General features: G+C 39.8%; 1 protein-coding gene across 2 annotated transcripts in view; it reads right to left on the bottom strand.

Annotated features, from left to right (window-relative positions):
• Nucleotides 1-21,709, bottom strand: part of RAB10 (RAB10, member RAS oncogene family) — a 61,024-nt gene extending 39,315 nt beyond the window's left edge. The window contains exon 1 of one of the 2 annotated variants that reach the window (XM_069582818.1): nt 20,795-21,709. In XM_069582818.1, the coding sequence (XP_069438919.1) occupies nt 20,795-20,921 (127 nt within the window). In that variant the 5' untranslated portion in view covers nt 20,922-21,709. Of the gene's footprint in view, nt 1-7,107; nt 7,287-20,794 lie in introns of those variants that run through there. The other variant, XM_069582817.1, reaches the window with a different exon arrangement.
• Between the last annotated feature and the right edge of the window lie 522 nt (nt 21,710-22,231).

Genomic DNA, 22,231 nt, shown 5'->3' with positions numbered 1-22,231 from the left:
CTATCACAACAGAATCTATCAAAATTGTTTCAAATAAAGTTAAAGACAACCAAGTGCTACTAGAGCCATCTTACGGAAAAAACTGAACAAACTTTTTGGCCAACCTAATATATATGTATGTGAAATTAGTTTAAAAAAGTATTCAGAATAAAAATGCTTTCACTATGATAATTTTATCATTTATTATACAGTTTATATCTACAACCAAACTATATTCTGCAGTAAGCCCTTTAGGCAGCAACTCAGAAAAAGTTCACGTTTAAAGTGTTAATACTGACAAAAAGGAACAAGTCTGAAGCATCATCAGCATTTAATTCAAAAGGGAACAGTTAGTTACTTAAGATTGTGTCCAAAGATGACAAGAACACATGAAGCTACAAAAGATTTTTGTGAAGCATAGTTTAGGTCAAATGAGAGTTCCTCTAAATTTTCGTTTTTTCCAATTTCTTCTCACTCAAAAACTTTTAATGAGTCAATAATCACTAATCTGTTGGCTTCATTAGCAGAATAACTTGACAAAAAGATAGTCATGTTTCAAATAGGAAAATCATCACCCCATTAATGGCATGTTTTCCTTCATCCAATTTATGGAATCAAAATTAAGCTTTCAGCACTTAAATACCGCAATTTGAAAATTACATGTAAGAGGACAGTTACACGAACACCATGGCAAAATGGTTATTTATACTTCTATAAATTTAAAAAATATTTTCAAAGTCCCAGGGTCATTAAAAGTGCTATCTAAAAACACCAAGTAAGCCTTTCTGTGGGCAACAAACAGGAACAGAAACACTTTAAGGCACATGATAAAAGACTGGGGACTTTCTAAGGGGGTTTTGTTTCACAACTGGACTCATCAGGAAAACACGAGAATAAGAACTTGAGGGACTACTGCTTGCACCATACCTCCACTTACCAGGTACACCTCCCCCTATAAAGTTTTGTGGGTAGATATTAAGAACAAAGCTTTGGGGAACTTCCCTGCTGGTCCAGTGGTTAAGAATCCACCTTCCAATGCAGGGGACACAGGTTTGGTCCCTGGTTGGGGAACTAAGATCCCACAAGCCACATGGTATAGTCATAATAATACAAAAAGGAATGAGAAAAAGATGAACATTTTCTGCAACCCAAAATGTTAACTGATTCATTCATGGATCAAACCAACAAGTAAAATGCTATTAAAAAATAAGATAGTCCCACAGTCTCATAGCACAGTCCCTACCCATGATGTGTTCATTACAAAGGGGGAAAATCGAACTTAGCATCTCCAATAACAGGACAAAATAACACTATGTACTGAGATCTGAAGCAATGAGAAAGACACATCACCTGAGCAGCATTTTTGCCAAAATGTTTAATTTTAATCTAATCATGAGGAAAAAATAAAAAGATTTTCACTCAGTCATGTCTGACTCTTTATGACCCCGTGGACTATAGCCCGCCAGGCTCCTGTCCATGGAATTCTCCAGGCAAGAATTACTGGAGTGGGTTGCCATTTCCTTCCCAAGGGTCTCCTGCATTGCAAGCAGACTCTTTACCATCTGAGCCACCAGGGAAGCAAACCCAAAATGTGAACCATTTTCTTAATAAAATATTTAAAACTCACACAAAAAAGTCAATGTCAGGATCTGATTTGTTCTAGATTTAAAAAAGCAAAAAGATAGGACAACTAAATTCATAATCCTGAACTGGACTCTGGACACCTCCACCACCAACCATCCCCAGCCAAAAAGGCAAAAACCTTGAGAAAATATGAGTAAGAGCAAAGAGTCGGACCCAGCTGGCAACTAAACAACAACAAACATTAAATTTCTTGAGTGTAATTATGATATTGCAGTTATATAAGAGAACATTCTTGTTTTGAGGGGATACATACTGGAGTATTTAGGGATGAAGTGACATGATATCTGCAGCTTACTTTCAAATTCTCAAACGGTCTAGCAAAAAAAAAATACAAATGGTATGAGTGTACAAATGCAGCAAAATGTTAATAATTAGAAAATCTACATGAAGGATATATATGTGAAGAGTTACCTTTTCAAGTTTTCAATGCATTTGAAAATTTTCCAAGTAAAAAGCTGGAAGGGAAAAAGACATAAGGAAGAAACTGTCCCTTTTCCTCTGGATGATGTTATGACTCAGTATGTCTGGAGCCTAAACTGGAGCAGTTACCTCCATGCCAAGAAAGCTAGCTGGAGGACAAACTGAGTGGCAGGATGGAAGAGAACCTGGGTTCTTGGTGAGGTTTTGTTGTGCCGTTGTTCAGTCACTAAGTCTTGTCTGACTTTGCAACCTCATGACTGCAGCATGCCAGGCTTCCCTGTCCTTCACTATCCCCTAGAGTTGGCTCAAATTCATGTCCACTGAATCGGTGATGCGAGCTAACCATTTCATCCTCCATTGCCCCTTGTCCTCCTGCCCTCAATCTTTCCCAGCATCAGAGTCTTTTCCAGCAAGTCAGCTCTTCACATCAGGTAGCCAAAGGATTGGTGCTTCAGCATCAGTCCTTCCAACGAATATTCAGGGCTGATTTCCTTTAGGATTGACTGGTTTGATCTCCTTGCAGTAGGATTCTTCAAGAGGCTTCTCCAACACCACAGTTCGAAAGCATCAAATTCTTCAGCACTCAGCCTTCTTCAGGGTCCAACTCTCACATCTGTACAGGACTACTGGAAAAACCACAGCTTTGACTATACAGACCTTTGTCAGCAAAGTGATGTCTCTGCTTTTTTAATATGTTGTCTAGGTTTGTCCTAGCTTTCCTTCCAAGGAGCAAGTGTCTTTTAGTATCATGGCTGCAGTCACAGTCCGCAGTGATTTTGGAGCCCAAGAAAATAAAACCTGTCACTGCTTCCACTTTTTCCCCCTCTGTCTGACATGAAGTGATGTAGGACCAGATGCCATGATCTTAGTTTCTTGAATGCTGAGTTTTAAAACAGCTATTTCCCCCTCCTCTTTCACCCTCATCAAGAGGTTCTGGTTGCTGAGCATTTAATAAACTAACCCTAGAAGTGACACATCCTCAAACATTTTGCTCTTGTTTAAAGTCAGCTGGGTTTGGGGGGTGGTGGCAGGGGAAAGCAAGAAGCTGTCACTTCCTAATATATAACTGTACTGAAAAACAGTATTGCCATCAAGATTACATTGAGGGTAAGGAGCAAAGAATGGACTCCAAAGAAGAGGGACATCACAGTACTTATCCCTTCTACGTTATACATTCTTATGCGCTTAGTGGCTCAGTCACGCCTGACTCTTTGCGACCCTATGGACTATGGCCTGCCTCTGTCCATGGAATCTTCCAGGCAAGAACACGAGCAGGTTGCCATTTCCTACTCCAGGCAATGTTCCGGACCCAGGGACTTGGGTTCGACCCCTGGTTTGGGAACTACGACTCCACATGCCACAAGGCACCTAAGCCCTAACCCTGCAACTAGTGAGCCCGCATGCTCCACAACAAGAGAAGACTCTCACACACACAGAAACTAGAGAAAGTCCACAACAAAGACCTTTCACAGTCAAAAATTTTTTTTAATTTTACAAATAAAGGGGTATGATGTTTGATGTTGGGAAGATCAATGGATACTTACAATTATCAACAGAAGGGATACATGTGGGAAAAAATTGCAGCTGAGTAAGCAAGTCAAATTCTTTATCTATAAAATTATACCTAGTCTGTAAGTGCATGAAAGCTCTGAAAGCGAAGTGTTAAGTTGCTCAGTCGTGTCAGACTCTTTTCAACTCCACAGGGCTGTAATTCTCCAGCAAGAATACTGAAATGGGCAGCCATTCCCTTCTACAGGAGACTTTCCGGACCCAGAGAACCCGGGTCTCCTGCACTGCGGGCAGATTCTTTACCATCTGAGCCATCAAGGAAGCCCAGTCTGTTTATAACTACCACAAAATTATGTACTCTCTTTGAAATTATGTATTACTCTTGGAAAAGAGATTTTAAATGATTTTACTCTCTTAAAAGTCTGTATTTCCAGCTTCTCTAATATAATGTACTGGAAAGAATATGGGCTTGAATCTGAGGGCCCTGGATTAATAATTCCGGTTTCACCACCTACTAGCTAGCTGTATGACCTTCTTGGCTCAATTACCTAATGTTTCTAATCCTCAATTTTCTGATTAGCAAAATGGGGATATACACATTTCCTCAGAGGATTATTGTGAGAATGAACTGAAATAACATACAGGCATACCTCATTTTATTGCATTTCACTTTACTGTGCCTCAAAGACACTGTTCATTTTTACAAATTGAAGAGTCTGTGGCAACCCTGCATCAAGCAAGTCTACTGGCATTTTTCCAACATGCTGTGTGCATGCATGGCCTTTTAAAAATCATCCACTAAAAACAGATCACGGCAGTTATGTGAGAAAACATAACCGACAAATAGCAAAGAGGATAAGCCAAGCTGTAATAGTACTCCATGGTGCATTTCAAAATTTACAAAACAACATACGCACAACTGTACTGCATATATCATGCAATACCAGGCAGACATACTGACACCATTGCTTTCATTTACACATCTTCCTGAAAGAAGAAAAAATTAACAAAATTTTGAACTCAGTAAATTTGCCAAAATTCAATAGAAGATCAGGAAAAAGGCAAAATGTTCAAAGAAACAGTCCATTCAGCAGAAATAGTTTTATGGAGCTATAGTTTCCAAGGGAAACTGAATGCCAAAGATGAGAATATTACCTGAGACTGAGGAAAGTTCTGAAACAGTAAACTGTGCTTAACTAAATCACTACAGGAGTTGGAAATCATCATTTAATAGGAAGACCACAACTTACAGCAAAGAGTGAGAGCATTCCTCACCAATGACTTAAACAATGCCTGCTAAAAAGCATAACCTAGAAAAACGTGAAAGTCTGTTCAAGAAAATATGTGTTGGGGTCTAAAGAAATTTCAAATTACTTGTGTTAAAAAAAAAAAGTCCTATAATTTGTGGCACCTACATATAGACATCTTAATAAAGAAAATTTTTCAGAAAAGAGATTGAAGGAAAAGTAGAGGTGGAAGTCATGTTATTATAGTAAAGAAATTATTATACTGAATTTATAGTTTATAAATTATAAATACATATTTATAGTTATGAACTTATCAGGTTAACACTGAAATTATTTTTATTCCCTTAAGCACACATTAACCATTAGTCACATACACAAGGAAACAGTCCACATTTTGCTTATGCCTGTCATATAATACTTTAATTATAATATCTTACTGTACAGACAAATACAAACTGCTAAACCCTGTCTGACTTACCCAAAAAGCCCACTATTATTAAGGGAGTCATATTAAGAGCATGGCTGACTTCCTGAAAGTCCATCATAGATATTAACTATAAGCTAGTTTCATTAAGATGCTCTTTATGGTCCTGACATTCACACATCTGTGCAGACCCTTCTTGAATCCATGCAAAACAGAAATTATTTCTGTAAATGTTTCATTCAATATGAAAAAAAAAATCCTTATATTTATCCCCCGAACTAGTTCACTCACATTTCAAAAAATAACCCTTCAACAATCCTAATACTTGAGAGTTAGTGAATAAATCTCAAATTTACCTTATCCACTCATAATTTTGTTTGGATTATATTCACCCTCAGGCTTCACTTTTCCATCAGTGCATCCCAATTTTTTAAAATAATTTAATGCAAGAAATTAAGTCTTTCAACTATTATCTTGTACAAAAATTATTTCACAGAAGTTAAGCTCTGATTAGGCATACATAAGGCACAAAAGCTCATTTTTTCAATGTCTCCAAAATATATCAAAGTTTCTACCTTGACAAAGACTACTGAAAATAAAAACTTCTTCACAGGAATTCTCTAGTAGTTTAATGGTGGGTAGGACTGGGAGCTTTCACTGCTGAGGTCCAGGTTCAACCCCTGATCAGGGAACTAAGATCCAGAAGATCCAGCAAGCCATGTGGGTTGCCCCCAAAATAAAAAAAGAACATCTTCTCATTGGCCATAATCATCAGTTCACAAATCTGAAACTGTAGGGACTTCCCTGGTTGTCCAATGGCTAAGACTCCTCAATTCCAAGGCAGGGGGCCCGTGCTGGATCCTTGGTCAGGGAACAAGATCCCAAAAGGTACAACCAAGAGTTCACATGCCACAACTAAAGATCCAGGTGCTGCAACTAAGACCCGGAGCAGCCAAAAAAGAAACACATAAAATTTAAAAATCTGTAATTGTGCTGTACAGTAATACAATCTTTAATCTTTGTTAGAGTTTTCAGGTTTTCTGCCTAAAATGTCTATCTGGTCTCGTTACTGCTGGCTGGACCTGTCACCTACATAACAGCAAAAGTCTGCTGCTTCTTCTGAGTCTAAAACAGAGTTAAAAATCAAAAGTCAGTAAGGCACTAAGAAAACACCAAGTACTGTGTGTGGCTTTAATTTAGGGGATTTCTAAGTATACTATATATTTTGGGTCTGCAATATGTTCAGAGTTGATGAAAGCTTAGTCTCATGTACGTGTTACTAACTGACTGTTTAAAATTCTACATCTTTAGAAAAAATTCTTTCTTTCTTGAGGTATAGCAAGCATAACTTTGTAAGATAAGGGAACAAAATAGGAAAATGCGGTGTCTTAAAGGGCCTAAAGCTTGTATTTCCCACAAATATAAAATGTCTTAGAAGACCAGCAAGTAGTGTTATATTGGTGCACTTTTTCAAAATTCTCCACTATAGCTGAAACTCCACAAGGACAGGCATCAAGTCTGTGCTACTCACCACTGAATCCATGGTGACTGACACACTGTAAAACCTCAACAGCAATTGCAAAGGCTTGTAATTTAATTTTCTACTTTATTTTTGAAAAGTGACTATGTTCCCCTTGACATACAGATCTTCAATCTACTTTGAACCAGACACCACATCATATACAAAATAAACTCCCTAAAGAGACATAAAAGCAAATGCTGAAAAATATTGGCAATTGGTCAATCTAAAGGAAGGATGTAAGGGGATTCATTATAGTAAATATCTTTTCTGTAGGTCTGATATTTTCCAAAAGAATAAAGTTTTTGGAACTCTTACTTAAGCAAAGAGCTGACATTTGAACAATCATTTTGATTTACATTTACCTTTCACAGCACTCTTGGAGAAGGAAATGGCAACCCCCTCCATTATTCTTGCCTGGAAAATCCCATCGACACAGGAGCCTGGCAGGTTACAGTCCATGGGGTCGCAAAGAGTCAGACACGGCTGAATGACTTCGCTTCTTCCATAGCACTCTAGCCCATTTATTATCCTGAGTATATATCCCCACATACAAAAATATGCAGAGACACACTACTGGATTTTTAAAAACTCACACATATCCATTAATGTCTAATTTAAGGAAGTCAAAGCCATTTTAGTAAGACTAAGAATATATAAAGAGGTAAAATACTCACACTGTACCAGTAGGTTTCAAACCAGCTAAAAATCAAGAGGGAGATACCTTATCATTCAAAGCCAAGTGCTACAGTATATAGGACACTCTGCAATCCTCTGGCAGATTATGAGTTTGCTGAATCATTTGTTAGTATTTTATAAAACAGTATATACGTCAAGAGAAAAAGACTGAAGTTGAAAACTACAGTCATATTCTGTTCAAAAAGCAAAAAATACTCCTCCCTCTCCTGAAGTAAATCAACGAAGGTTATATTTTATGTCTTTAAAAATAAGAATATATTATACATCTAAATTAAACTTCTTTCCTTTTAAATTTATTTAGCTGCACTGGGTCTCAGCTGAGGCATGTGAACTCACCCAGGATGTGGCACCCAGGATCTAGTTCCCCGACCAGGAATTGAACCTGGGCCTCCTGCAGTAGGAGTGCGGAATCTCAGCCACTGGACCACCAGAGAAGTCCCCAAAGCTCTTTCAGCTGTTTTGAATGCTGATTCCCTACATTTATCTAACTATTTTAAATAACAAAAATATCTGTATTTTGACAACAGACTGGATATTTATAAAAACAGTAGCAAAGTTATCATTCATCCATAATTTTACTGGATGTTATCCATTAAAAAGTGGAGCTGAAAGTCATTTGGAGTCAAAAATTACTTCAAATTCCAGTTAAACTAGAGGAGAAAGATCTTTCTCATCCTTCTCTCCAAAGTCACACCAAAACATTAAGGGAAAAAAATATATAGCTTACCTTGATTTCAATAACAGACATTGTAATTAACCACAACAGATGAAGAAGTTTACGACCTTAGAACCCACTAAAGAAGATACCAATGAGGAGCAAGCCAATTCATGTCTCATAGGAGGTATCAGGTACCAGACAGAAAGTGAAAGTGAAAATCACTCAGTTGGGTCTGACTCTTTGCGACCCCATGGACTATACAATGTACCGAATTTCCAAGGCCAGAATACTGCAGTGGGTAGCTGTTCCCTTCTCCAGGGGATTTTCCCAACCCAGGGATCAAACCCAGGTATCCCACATTGCAGGCAGATTCTTTACCAACTGAGCCACCAGGAAAGCCCAACAGAAAGTGAGGCCTTGATTAAAGGTTTATAAAGACAGCCTCCATTTCACATAACCAGATATTACTACTCCACTTACAGCACGAGTCTAAAGGTTTATTCTCTAGAAAATCTGAAACTGACATACTCTGAATTTAAAAACAAGAAGCCCACTGGAGTGTGGAGATGAAACTAAAACCAGGGAGATTAAAAAGCCCCACCCATGCTCACCAACATCTTTCAACCACTTCTTTTTTTTCCATTAAAAAAAAACAAACTGTATTGAAGCATAGCTGATTCAAGAACCCACTGTATACCCTGAAACCACCAATCATCAGCAAAAGGCCTATAAAATAAAATACAGAATAAAACAAACATTGGGCGAGAGGGCAGAGGGTAGGCATATAAAACTTGAAGGAAAAAGAGTCAAAAAATAAAATGTTGAAATAAAGTCTTCAGAAATCTCCCAGGAAGAATGAATTAGCAAAGCTAGAAACAGAAAATTATATGATCAATTAGGAAGTCCAAAATCCAACTAAAAATGGAAAATAAAAAGGAAGAAAATCATAGGAGGGGAAAAAAGCAAGAAAACTTGAAGTTAAGAACCTGTGAAGACCCACCAAATATTGAGAAGGATGGATTTATCTGAAAAAACAAATGACCTACCCACTGAGGTACATAATCTGTTACCAAGAATTCAAAACACTGAAAAACCTAACAATCTGCAGAGATTAACGAGGCCAGAAATAATGGGTAAAAAATTAGAATGGCATTGGACTTGCCAGCAACATCAGAAAGGAACTAAAAGACAGATTTTCAACATTCTAAGGGAAAACATTATTTTCAAACCAGAACCCTAAGCCCTGTTAAACTTTTAATTGAGTCAAAGAATTCAGACATTGTCAAACATGGGTGGTTGTCTTAGGAGGCTTTACAAACAGCTAAGAGAAGAGAAGAGAAGCGAAAGGCAAGGGAGAAAGGTAAAGACATAGAATTGAATGGAGAGTTCCAGACAATAGCAAGGAGAGATAAGAAAGCCATCTTAAGAGAACACTGCAAAGAGAAAAACAACAGAATGCAAAAGACTAGTGATCTCTTCAAGAAAATTAGAAATTAGAAATACCAAAGGAACATTTCATGCAAGGATGGGCATGATAAAGAACAGAAACAGTAAGGACCTAACAGAGGCAGAAGAGATTAAGAAAAGGTGGGAAGAATACACAGAAGAACTACACAGAAAAGGTTTTAAGTGACCTGGATAACCATGATGGTGTGGTCACTCACCTAGAGTCAGACATCCTGTGAAGTCAAGTGGGCCTTAGGAAGCATTACTACAAACAAAGCTAGTGAAGGTGATGGAATTCCAGCTGAGCTATTCTAAATCCTAAAAGATGATGCTGTGAAACTGCTACACTCAATACATCCGAAAATTTGGAAAATTCAGCAGTGGCCACTGGACTGAAAAGGGCCAGTTTTCATTCCAATCCCAAAGAAGGACAGTGCCAAAGAATGTTTAATCTACCATACGACTGCAGTCATTTCACACACTAGCAAGGTAATGGTCAAAATCCTTCAAGCTAGACTTCAGCAGTACATGAACCTCTGAGAACTTCCAGATGTACAAACTGGGATTAGAAAAAGCAGAAATATCCGAGATCAAATTGTCACATTCTTTGGATCATAGAGAAAGCAAGGGAATTCCAGAAAAACATCTATTTCCACTTCACTGACTTCGTTAAAGCTGTTGATTTTGTGGATAATAACAAACAGTGGAAAATTCTTCAAGAGACAGGAATACCAGACCACCTTAGCTGTCTCTGGAGAAACCCGTATACAGGTCAAGAAGCAACAGTTAGAACCAGACATGAAACAGACTGGTTCAAAATCGGGAAAGGAGTATGTCAAGGCTGTATACTGCCATCCTACTTAAACTTATGTGCAGAGTACATCATGCCAAATGCCAGGCTGGATGAATCACAAGCTGGCATCAATATTGCTGGGGAAAATATCAACAACCTCAGACATGTAGATGATACCATTCTAATGGCAGAAAGTGAAGAGGAACTAAACAGCCTTTTGATGAAGGTGAAAGAAGAATGAAAAAGCTGGCTTTAAAACTCAACATTCAAAAAACAACTAAGATCATGGCATCCAGTCTCATCACTTCACAACAAGCAGAAAGGAAAAAAGTGGAAAACAGTGACAGATCTTATTTTCTTGGGTCCAAAATCACTGTGGACAGTGACTGTAGCCATGATTATCAAAAGACCCTTGCTCCTTGAAGGAAAGCTGTGACAAACCTGGACATATTAAAAAAGCAGAGACATCACTTTGCTGACAAAAGTCTGTATAGTCAAATCTATGGTTTTTCCAGGAGTCATGTACAGATATGAGAGTTGGACCATGAATAAGGCTGAGTGCTGAAGAATTGATGCTTTCGAATTGTGGTGCTGGAGAAGACTCTTGAGAGTCCCTTGGACTGCAAGAAGATCAAGCCAGTCAATTCTAAAGGAAATCAACCCTGAACATTCATTGGAAGAACTTATGCTGAAGCTTCAATCCTTTGGCCACCTGATGCAAAGAGCCAACTCATAGGAAAAGACCCTGATGCTGGGAAAGATTGAGGGCAGGAAGCAAAGAGAGAGGCAGAGAATGAGATGGTTGGACAGGATCACTGATTCAATGGACATAAGTTTGAGCAAACTCCTGGCACGCTGTACTCCATGGGGTTGCAAAGAATCGGACACAGCTTAGCGACTAAACAGGGACTTCCCTGGTGGCTTAGACAGTAAAGCGTCTGCCTACAATGCAGGAGACCTGGGTTCAATCCCTGGGTCAGGAAGATCTCCACCCACTCCAGTATTCTTGCCTGGAAAATCCCATGGACGGAGGAGCTTGCCAGGCTACAGTCCATGGGGTCGCAAAGAGTCAGACACGCGACTAACAACAAATGCGGGAATTCTCAAGACTTCCCTTGTGGTCCACTGGCTAAGAATCTGCATTGCAATGCAAGGGACACAGGTTCGATCTCTGGTCAGGGAAGATCCCATATGCTGTGGGGCAACTAGGCCTACGTGCCACAACCACTGAGCCCCCAAGCCACAACTGGAGAGTCCATGCACCACAAAGAAAGATCCTGCATGACAAAACAAAGATCTATCGTGTTGTTAAGACCCAACACAGTTAAGTAAATAAACAAACATGGGAAGTCTCAAAAAATTTCCTTTGCCATACCCTTTTTGTAAGAAGCTACTATGACCCAAAGCAATAAACCAGCAGTCTCTCACATGAGAGATGCTAAGGGAACTGAAGTAGGAAGGAGAAAGACGTAGAAGAAAGAGAGGTATCCAGGAATAAAACATCAATAATCTCTAACGGTCTGTCTGTGCAGAAATTCATTTTGAGAGGTTGTTGGAAGATGTAGGAAGACAATGCGTAAAGGAAATAAATCAAATAAAGAGAATTTTTAACATCAGAGAAAAGGAAACAGAGTTGTAACAGACTACTTGGTTTTAAAGGAAATATTCCCATGGGCATATTAATGTAACCACAGGGTATCAATTTAACAAAAAAATTGGGATAAAGAGTGGGATAAGATTATAAAAGGTTAAATGTTTAATATTAAATCAGTAACTCAAAAGATGTTGATATAGCATATCTTTTGAAAATAGCAATATTTAACAGAAGAGCTAGACAATGCTTCTAAAGAATAGGACTAGAAAGGGGATGAAACAGGAGACTGTTTAATTGTTACTATAAATCTTTTAGCAGTTTATTTAACTTCAAATATGTATATATATCATTGATAAAAATTAATTTTAAAAACCTTTCAGAAAGCAAAGAATAAATTATTGCAAATAAGAGTCAATCACTAAATCAACTTTCAATCCCATAGCATCATACAGGGTATCTCTGAAGCCTTCAGAACATCTGCATCAACTGACTGACTACATGAGACTTAAAAAAAAAAAGCCTGCACATTCAATAATGGTACTGGAGCAACTAGATACCATCATAAGCAAGATAAAAAACCTCAACCTAAACTTCTTACCACAATGCAAAAACTAACTCAAAATATATTATAGGCTCACATGTAAAACATAAAACTTTTACCAAACAAAAATGGGAAAAGATCTTCAGTGTCTAGAACTAGACAGAGTTCTTAGACACCAAAACATGACCTATGAAAAGAAAAATTAATAAATTCAACTTCATCTAAATTTAACTTTTTGCTGTGTGAAAGCCCACGTGGGGACTTCCCTGCTGGTCCAGTGGTTAAGAATCTGCCTTCCGATACAGGGGACATGGGTTTGATCCATGGCGAGGGAACTAACAGCCCACATGTCGCAGGGCATTTAACCCCTAACCCCATGTGCCACAACTACTAACCATGTATTGTAGTTGAGAAGTAGGAAAAAGCCCATATGCCACAACTGAGGCCTGATGCAGCAAAATAACTGAATAAATATAATTCACCCACCTACCCCACCCCCGGAAGAAAGGCCATATGAAGAAGGAAAAAAACAAACTATAGAGACTGGAAGAAAATATCTGCAAACCACATGTTCAACAATGGACTAGTACTTAAAATGTATAAAGAACTTTCAAAACAGGAAAAAAAACAAACAAAAAAGGAACCAATCCAATCAAGAGAATGGGCAACTGACATGTTCAGATATCTCAGCAGAGAATATACTGACGGCAGATGGGAACACAGAAACAGTTTTCAACACCTCTGGCCATCAGGGAAATGCAAATTAAAACCACAATGAGATTACTACTACACATTTACCAGAATAGCTAAAATACAAAAGAGCACCACCACCAAATACTTGTGAAGACACAGAGAAACTAGATCACTCACAAACTACTATGAGACCATAAAATAGTATAGTCGCTCCAGAAAGAGTCTGGTACTGTGAAACTAAACATGCAGTTACCATACTGACCCAGTGACTGCACACTTGGGCATTTATTCCCGAGAAGTGAACATTTACAATCACACAAAAACATCTACATTAAAAGTCCTATTAGTTTTATTTACAACAGGCAAAAATCAGAATCAACTCAGGTGTTTCTCAACGGGTGAGTGGTTAAACTGTAGGGAATGCATACCATGAAATACTACTCAACAGTAAAAGGAACTACTGGTGCACACAACTTGGATGAACTGCCAAGGCATTAAGCCAACTGAATAAAAGCAAATCCCAGAAAGTTACAACCTATTGATACCATTTATATTATATTTGTGAATAACAAAACTTTATAAATGGGGACCAAATTGGCGGGGGGGGGGGGGGGGGGGGTGGGGAACAGGGTATAGTTAAAAAAGAACACAAAGGATCCTTGTCCCTTGGAACTGTTCAGCATCTTGACTGTGGTGGTGGCAAAATGAACCTACAAAAGTTACAAAATTGCTGAGAATTTAATATACACAAACAAACGAGTACAAGTAAAACTAGAGAAATCTGAATAAGACTGGTGTGCTGTGCCAGAGGACAATATCCTGGTTGTGATACTATAGTTTCACAAAATGTTACCATTAGGAGAACTGGGCAAAGTGCACAAGGGATCCTTCTGTATTATTTTTCACAACTGCACGTGAATCTACAATTGCCTTAATAAAAACATCAATTTAAAAAAGCCGGCATAAGCATTGCCATTGATATGAAAGACAAATCAACACTGCTCTCTGTTCTGATTTTGATACGTTGTACTTTTTGGGTCTCCAGAATAATGGTTTTTTCCCATTTTCTAATGTTTTATAATCTTGGATGCCTCTGTTTCTGGGTCATGCTGGAAACTTAGTGTTCCATCACCAGTTGCTCTTTTCCTCAAAAATATGATTTTTCATCTCTGGAAAGAAGGATAAATATCAAGCAATCACTTTTGCTAAAGTATATGGTACTATCTTCAAACAAAAATTTATTTCTCATTTGAAATTTCCCTTCAGATGAGTTTTCTTCACCAAAATTTTATTCTAATCATCATTTTAAATTCCTCTTCTTATAATCTAAATTGAAGAATTTACCCCACTAACCTCCAATATTCACCTCTTTGAAGGCAGCAAAACCTTTGAAAGACTTTTATAGTCTTAGGGTTCACACAATGTTCTCAACGCTCTCTATAACTTTTACACTCTTCCTTTGTGACCAAACCATCTCCATAAACAGTGTTCCCATGAAGATTCTCTTAGAGACACACAAACTTAAATTTTTTGCTAAATAACAGTCTCTTATTTGTAAATCAACACTCAAAAAGCCCCTATTTCTCTGTTAAACTGCTACCACAGAACTAACCGGGCAATTCTCTACTGCTAATTGAAACAAATTGCCAGTATTTCTATCATTCTTTACTTTTTAGAAACCAAACAGGAACATCAATCAGTATTTCCTTTGCCAATTCGTGTCTACTATTATACACCATAATGCAAAGAGCCAACTCACTGGAAAAGATCCTAAGATCTTTTGGAAAGGCTGAGGGCAAGAAGAGAAGGGGGCGACAGAGGATGAGATGATTGGATAGCATCACCAATCCAAAGGACACGAGTGTGAGCAAACTCTGGGAGACAGTGACGCACACGTTAGCCTAGCAGGCTGCAGTCCATGGAGTCATAAAGAGTTGGACACAACTTAGTAACTGAACAACAACATTATTAGCTCAGGTCTGCAGTATTATGCTTTGTTTGCAAAGGACAAGTACCCTGAACAGACCCCTTGATATTTGGTGCTGAGACTTGTTACTTTCCCACTTCTGTCGAAACTACTGCAACTCCACTTTTCAAATACAAATTGATGAGTAGGAGAATGACCTTATCCTTAATTTTTTCAAACAAAACAATGACATTCTCAGGATGAGAAACACAGTGATGAACAGGATTGTATCTGGATTTTAGTCAAAACTCCACTAATTAGCCATGTAATCTTTTGGCTTCTCTGGTGAATTCCATGGACAGAGGAGCCCAGTGGGTTACAGTCCATGGGGTCGCAAAGAGTCAGATACAACTGGGTGACTGACACTTTCACTTTCTCACCTCATCAGTCTGTTTTCTGACTTGAAATTCACTGCAGAGTTCTTTCCTATATTAATATTCTAAGGGGTTCTATACGGAGACACAAAACAAAAAGACAAACCTGCCTTTAGTATCTGAAATTACAGCCAGTAATACTAAGCATGGGAAAGTACCTTAAAGGATCCTCTTGACTCAAAGACCCCCAGTTAACAGTAGCTATTACACGAAACAGTGCCGGGGCTGTCTGAGATTAAATGCTCTTTTAGAGAGCTGCATCAACTGTCGAAGGGTGTTTTGGGTTTGTTTTTCTTTTTTGGTAGTAAAATATACTGAACATAAAATTGACATTTAATCACTTTTTAAATTGCAGTTTAAAAGAAACAAAAAACACATAAAATAAAAATTTACCAACCTAACCAGTTTTAAGTGTATAGTGCCGGGGTGTTAAGTATATCCTCAATGACATGCAACAGAATTCCAAAGTTACTTCACCTCACAAAACTGAAACTATACCCGTTAAACATCTCCCCATTTCCCCCCTCCCAGTCCCTGGGAGACTATCAACCTACCTTCTACAACTCTACTTTGCTTCTAGGATCTGAAACTTTAAATATCTCATGTACTTGGAATCATGCAGTATTTGTCTTTTTGTATATATTAACCATTTCTAAGTATACAATTCAGTGGCACTAAATATATTCCCATTGCTGTACAAACATGACCACTATTCATCTCCACAACTTTTTCATCCTTCTAAACTGAAACTCTGTACCCTTTAAGCAGTAATTCCCCATTAACTGAAATTTTGTACCCATTAGGAAATAACTTCCCATTACCCAGTCCCTGTAACCACTATTCTACTTTCTCTATGAACTGACCTATTCCAGGTACCTGTAATACTTGTCCTTTTGTTCTGGCTTGTTTCACTTAGCACAGTGTTTTCAAAGTTTATCCATGTCGTAAAATCTATCAGAATTTCATTCCTTTTTAAGGCTGAATAATACTCCATTATATGTTATGCTACATTTTGTGTATCAATTCATTTGTCTATGGACATTTGAGTTGTTTCTATCCTTTGGCTATTGTGAATAATGCTGCTAAACAGTAACAAGTGTTGGAGGATGTGGAGAAATGGAATCCTGGTGCCGTGCTAGTGGAAATGCAAACACAGTGCAGCCACTGTTGAAAACGATATGGTGGTTTCTCAAACCATTTATTATCACAGAATTCACTTCTCGGTATAGACTCAAAACAAACCGAAAGCGGGAACAGATAACTGCATGACAAAAGTTCAGTTCTTATGTCAGTCATCCTAGTGGGTGTAAAGTAACATCGCATAATGGTTTTGATTTGCATTTCCCTTATTATTAAAAGATGGTGAACATTTTTTCATGTGTTCACTGGCCATTTGTGTACTTTCCTTGGGAAAATGTCTGGATAGTTTTAATCAATCCTAAAAATACATCTTGAAATGAAAGACATTTCTTATGTACTCTGGCATTTCTGCAGCATGAGCCACTGTCTGGGTGTCACAGCAAAGTCCAGACACATTTAAATGAAAAAGGTTTTGCTCAATTTTCTAAAAAGCAGCCTCTCCATATAAAACGGGCTCAGTTCAATAAACCAATTTTTAAATTCATGTTAGTGGAACCTACACTTCCAACATTTGGTAAAAATATGCTGAAAGACAACAAAAAGGACGCATCCATTGCCTCTCCCAGAGGCAAGAGCCTTTTCCAACTTAGTTTTTTACCTAGAACCCAGAAGTAATGCTTTTGTGACTTTGGCCAAATCAACCAATGAAATATGCTCATTCAAAAACCAGCAACTCTCTCTAGATCATATATTTAATGTTTAGAAAGTAGGTAAAGAAGAAATGTTAAAATGAAACTAGCTAATTCTAAAGGATCCTGGTAAAAAAAATAAATAAATAAAGGATCCTGGTTACACTGTACTTACCACCTGTCTGCCTGCCTTCATTATTTATCAAGCACCCATTAAATGCAGGGACTGTTCTAGGTGCTTAGCATCTGTCAGCAAAAAAACAAAGACAAAGCCTTCTGCCCTTGTGCAGCTTATATTCTAGTGCCCTTGAATTTCCTTTGAGATTGGTGAGTGTGGAACATACCATCATAATTTGTTTTTAAAATTCTATCTGCAGTAAATCTGACCATAAATATAACACACAACTTCTGATATAGATGTGTGGAAAAGTACATAGAAAAATTTAAATAGCCTTTGTGAGCTTTGTAAATAAGGACCATAAGCCTATAAAAATTATTTCTTCCAAGAATCAATAACCAGTAAGTAACTAAAATGACTATGTCTAAAATAATGAGAGGCTACATTATACTCGCAGTTTGGCCCTTCTGAACCCCTGCAAGGTAACCACTTCCTTTCAAACCTCAAGACATTTTAACAATCAAATGCCAACTCAAATTTCAGTATCATTCATAGAGAATGCTCTTTATTTTTTAAAAAGCAAAGCAAAACAAACAAAAACTTAGCCAACTGATGAAATTTAAAATGCCCTAAAAGTAGTACGTATTTTAAGTATCTCTAATCATCTGCATATTCGCCAACTGGCCAGTTTATACTGTTTAGACATGCACTGTCCAAATGTGCCTAATCTGAGATGAACTGTAAAGATAACATACATACACACTGGAGAAAAGTATAAAATGTCTCAACTATTTTTAAGTTTTGATTATATAATAAAATGAGAAGACTTCAGGATAAAATGAGCTAAAAGACAGTATTAAATACTTCTTTTCCTTTTTAAATGTGGCTACTAAAAAATCTTATGTGACTCACATTATGTTTCTTTTGGATAACACTGATGTAAGACACCAGGAGATGTCTAAACATGCATATAGAGCTAATATATGCCACATGTTGGAGCTGAACTCAGAATTTTACATCCATATATTCTGTTCAACCTGTCTTAGATATCAAAATATCACACACATCAAATATTTTTATATCAAAATATGAACATTCCAGAGTGTAAAGTGATATGTTTAGCAGAGCACTAACCAATATTTGCATGACCACTGCATACAGAGCATTCAATCCATAAAGTAACTTGTTCTGCCCCACTATAGCACATGGGGCATGTGTCCATGTATAACTGATATGCATGCACTGTGCTCCTACAGTGTGCCTGGCGGCACTTTGCTCTCATAAAATTCTCACAACTACCTTCTGTGATGGGTACTATTATTTACAATATTTAAAGAAACTGAAGTAGGAGAAAAGGTTAATTAACTTGTCAAACTGCCGCCAGTAACCTGTGGAACTAGGATTCCAACCCAGCAGGTGAGATCCCAAATCACCACACACTCTCACTACTACAGGAGGGAATTCCCTGGAGCTCCATGCTTTCACTGCTGAGGGCAACGGTTCAAACCCTGGTCTGGGAACTAAGGTCCCACAAAACTACATAAGATTGTGTCATTATCTTACAGGACTGGGTTTTAGTTGTGAGTACAATAAACAACACTGCACCCATTACAAAAGGCCAAGAGTAGATGGGAGTTAATCCTTTGCTTCCTACTTTCCACTCTACCTTTCTCAACCACAGGTTAAAGCTAACCAACGTGGATTAAATCTCTGATCTTACTACAGGTTTAGTCTACACTAAAGGGAGTCTACACTCCCTTTCCCACCCCTCTAGTTCAATTTCTACTTGTCCTTCAGACTTCATTTCAGACATCATCTCCATGCAAGCCTAATTTAGACTAAGCACCCCTCTCCCTGTGCCAACCCCACTGCAGCACTGTCCACACTCTTGTGCTTCCTCTCTAGACTGCTCCTGCCATGTTCACCACTTATCTATCTATCCCGAAAACAGTGCCTAGCGTTAGGTGCTCAATAAATATTTGCTGAAGGATCTAACCACCTGATCCACCCAGCTACAGCTAAAAGTGGAATCTTAAAAGTAAAGTTAGTGGTAGGAAGTGCTAACCCACAGGCAGAGAACAAGTTCTAAGTCTCATGAAATTTACAACAGGTCTAGAGAGCAGCATGACATTCATGAAACAAGAATTACAAAGACGCCCTCTCCCCAAAACAAGTAAAATCAAAATCTAGTCAAAACGATCTAATGCCAAATTTCAGTATTATCTGTTTTATGAGAATGAACTAAGTAACTGACACTTATCACAAGAAATCCAAGTCATCGATTCCAAATGCTATAAATTGAGATCAGCTTAAATTCGACACTTCCCAGAGTTCAAAGAAAACTATGCTAGTTTTTTATAATCATTTCAGTATAAAACTAATTACACTTAAAATGGATTTTATTGCACTTGCCCCAATGCTGTGTACTGGTCGCCAAGTGACAGAGACAACCTCGTGTTAAGATATTTATCTTGTGAGGGAAAAAAAAGGATCGCACATCCAACCCAATTTAACACAATTCGTGTAAATGACACTTAATTTTCTCCGTAGAGTTGAAAGGGACTTTCCTAGAGTCTTCCCTTTTCTTTTCCTAAACAAGAAACCGATTTAAAAGGTCAATCTTTAGCTCTTACTTTCATACTAAATAATTCTGAAACATGAGGTGAAAAGTACATTAAAAGTCCCAAGGCTATGACTTGCAAGACACTTCCCTGTAAGATGCTAGTGTAAAACAGGAGGGGAAAACTTCATTTTTTCAGGTTCGAGGACAGAAACTGACCATCTCCATCAGATTACTGCTTCTGCTGATGTCTCGAAAAGCACTGTGTGCAAACATGCCGGAGTCCCACCCCAAGCACTAAGAGCCTCCGATTGTTTGACACATCAATGGATTAGTCAACGCGGGGCAACTCACTTTTCCCTTCTAATTTACTTTAATTATTCCTTACACAAACCCTCAAGCTTACTCTAAGTTACGACCATATGGAATCTCTTTGCCCTGAAGTATAAATTCAGGTCTTTACCAAATGACCCCTACTGCTTCAACTCCAACCATCAAAATAATCCCTTACAAGTATCGTACATCTAGTAACGCCACACAAACATGGAAAAAGCCAACCCTGACGCTTAAAGAAACAGGATTCTGGAACGCTGCTAATGCTGCATATTTTGTAACAGCAGGCACTGAGCAGAGTGGGAGACTTGAGAGCAAAAGACCGGATGGAAAGCAGGGGAAGACCCCGCCCCAGAAAGCTCAATGCCGATTCAAACAGTAACTTGGTCTGTCGCTTGGAATCGGGATCACTGAAACAAAGGCGTATATTACGGGAAGCAAGATGTCTGGAGCAAAAGGAACGGTTTGCAGCTGCAGAGATCGCACACCATCCTCCCACAGGTCTTACCTATGGTGGAAATAAAGGTGGTGTTGAAGGCATCATCCGAAAAACGAAAAAGGACGCAGGTCTTCCCCACTCCCGAGTCCCCGATCAGGAGCAGCTTGAAAAGCAGGTCGTACGTCTTCTTCGCCATTGGGAGGAGCGGCTCAGGCTCTCGCCGCCGGCGGCCCCAAGGGATCGGTCCCTCTCACTACGGCCAACTCCTCCTCGCTCGGGCGTTCTCAGGCCGGAGGACCGGGGGGAACCGTGGGAAAAAGGACGGCTCGAGAGGGCGCGGGTGACCTAGGAACTGCCTCGTCGAGGAAGCCCCGACGGTGGCGGCGTCCGGTGCCTCCGAGGGCGGCGACCGCTGCTCCGCAGCCTCTCCCAGCCGCTCCGCCCGGTTCCGGGGAGTCGGTCGGGACAAAATGGCCTCCCCTCCCCCCTCAGGGTTGCTCGGCCGGGACGCTCCGACGGGCGAGCGAGCAGGCTCGGCCGTCGAGGGAGCGCGGTAGGCGTGAGGACGGCCTCTCTTTCCGAAGCAGCAGCTCAACGCTAGGACGCGGCGAAGTCAGCGAAGGAGGACCCGGAGCTGACGAGCTCAGCTACATAGCCACAGGAAAGCGAGCCGCCCCGGCCAGAGCCACCTTTTCCCCGTGCCCTCTCACGCCGGCGTGCGCGCTGCCTGAGACGCACGCAAGGACGTACGCCCGCCCTCCCCTCGCGCCCTCGTCCTGCGGTCCGCCCCTGCGCACGCGCGCCAGGGGGAGTGCGGGACCGCTCGGGGCGGAGAGTGGAGCTCGCTCTGGGTCTCCCAACCTCAGTTTAAGGCCCGGCGGAGATGAGAGAGGGGTGGGGCGAGAGAGGGCGAGGCCGCGGGCGCGCTCCCTGCGGCCGCCTGATAGGGTGCGGCGGCCTGACGAGCACGCCCCGCGGGGAGGCGCTGTATAGTGACTGCGCAGGCGCGGCATGTCGGCGTTACCCCGCCCCCCTCTCCGCCTTGACACCCCGGATTTTCTTCTTCCGGTTGCTCTCCGACTTCGCTGAGGATGTTTCGGGTCGCGTTTGACAAGCGTATGGAGCTGAGGGTGTTGGCGCAGCCACGGCCTTGGGTGGCCGTGTGTTTCCTGTGCAGCTGTAGCTTGTAAATGCGAGGAAAGTAGTACCCTGGGTCATTTAATAGCCTCTTCGCTAAAATGAGATTCGTCCTGGAGTGTCCTCCCTCTTGTTGGGGGAAACATAACAGCTCCAACCTGGTTTGCTTAAGGAACAAGAATTGGCATTCAAGAGAGCGGGAGTTTGAAATGGGAGATATCTGGCCACGCTGCTCAGGTTGAGATGATGTAATCTGAGTTCCAGGGAGGGGAGAAAGAATACCGAGGAACACCTGGGCGCTGGGGAGACCTCCCCGCCAAATGGCAGCGCAGGTGTGTTCTCAACACTGAGAACCCGCTCCAGAACTGA

The sequence above is a fragment of the Ovis canadensis genome, chromosome 3 (assembly GCF_042477335.2).
Source record: "Ovis canadensis isolate MfBH-ARS-UI-01 breed Bighorn chromosome 3, ARS-UI_OviCan_v2, whole genome shotgun sequence".
Taxonomy (NCBI): Eukaryota; Metazoa; Chordata; class Mammalia; order Artiodactyla; family Bovidae; genus Ovis; species Ovis canadensis.
This window is presented reverse-complemented; position numbering and strand designations above follow the sequence as displayed.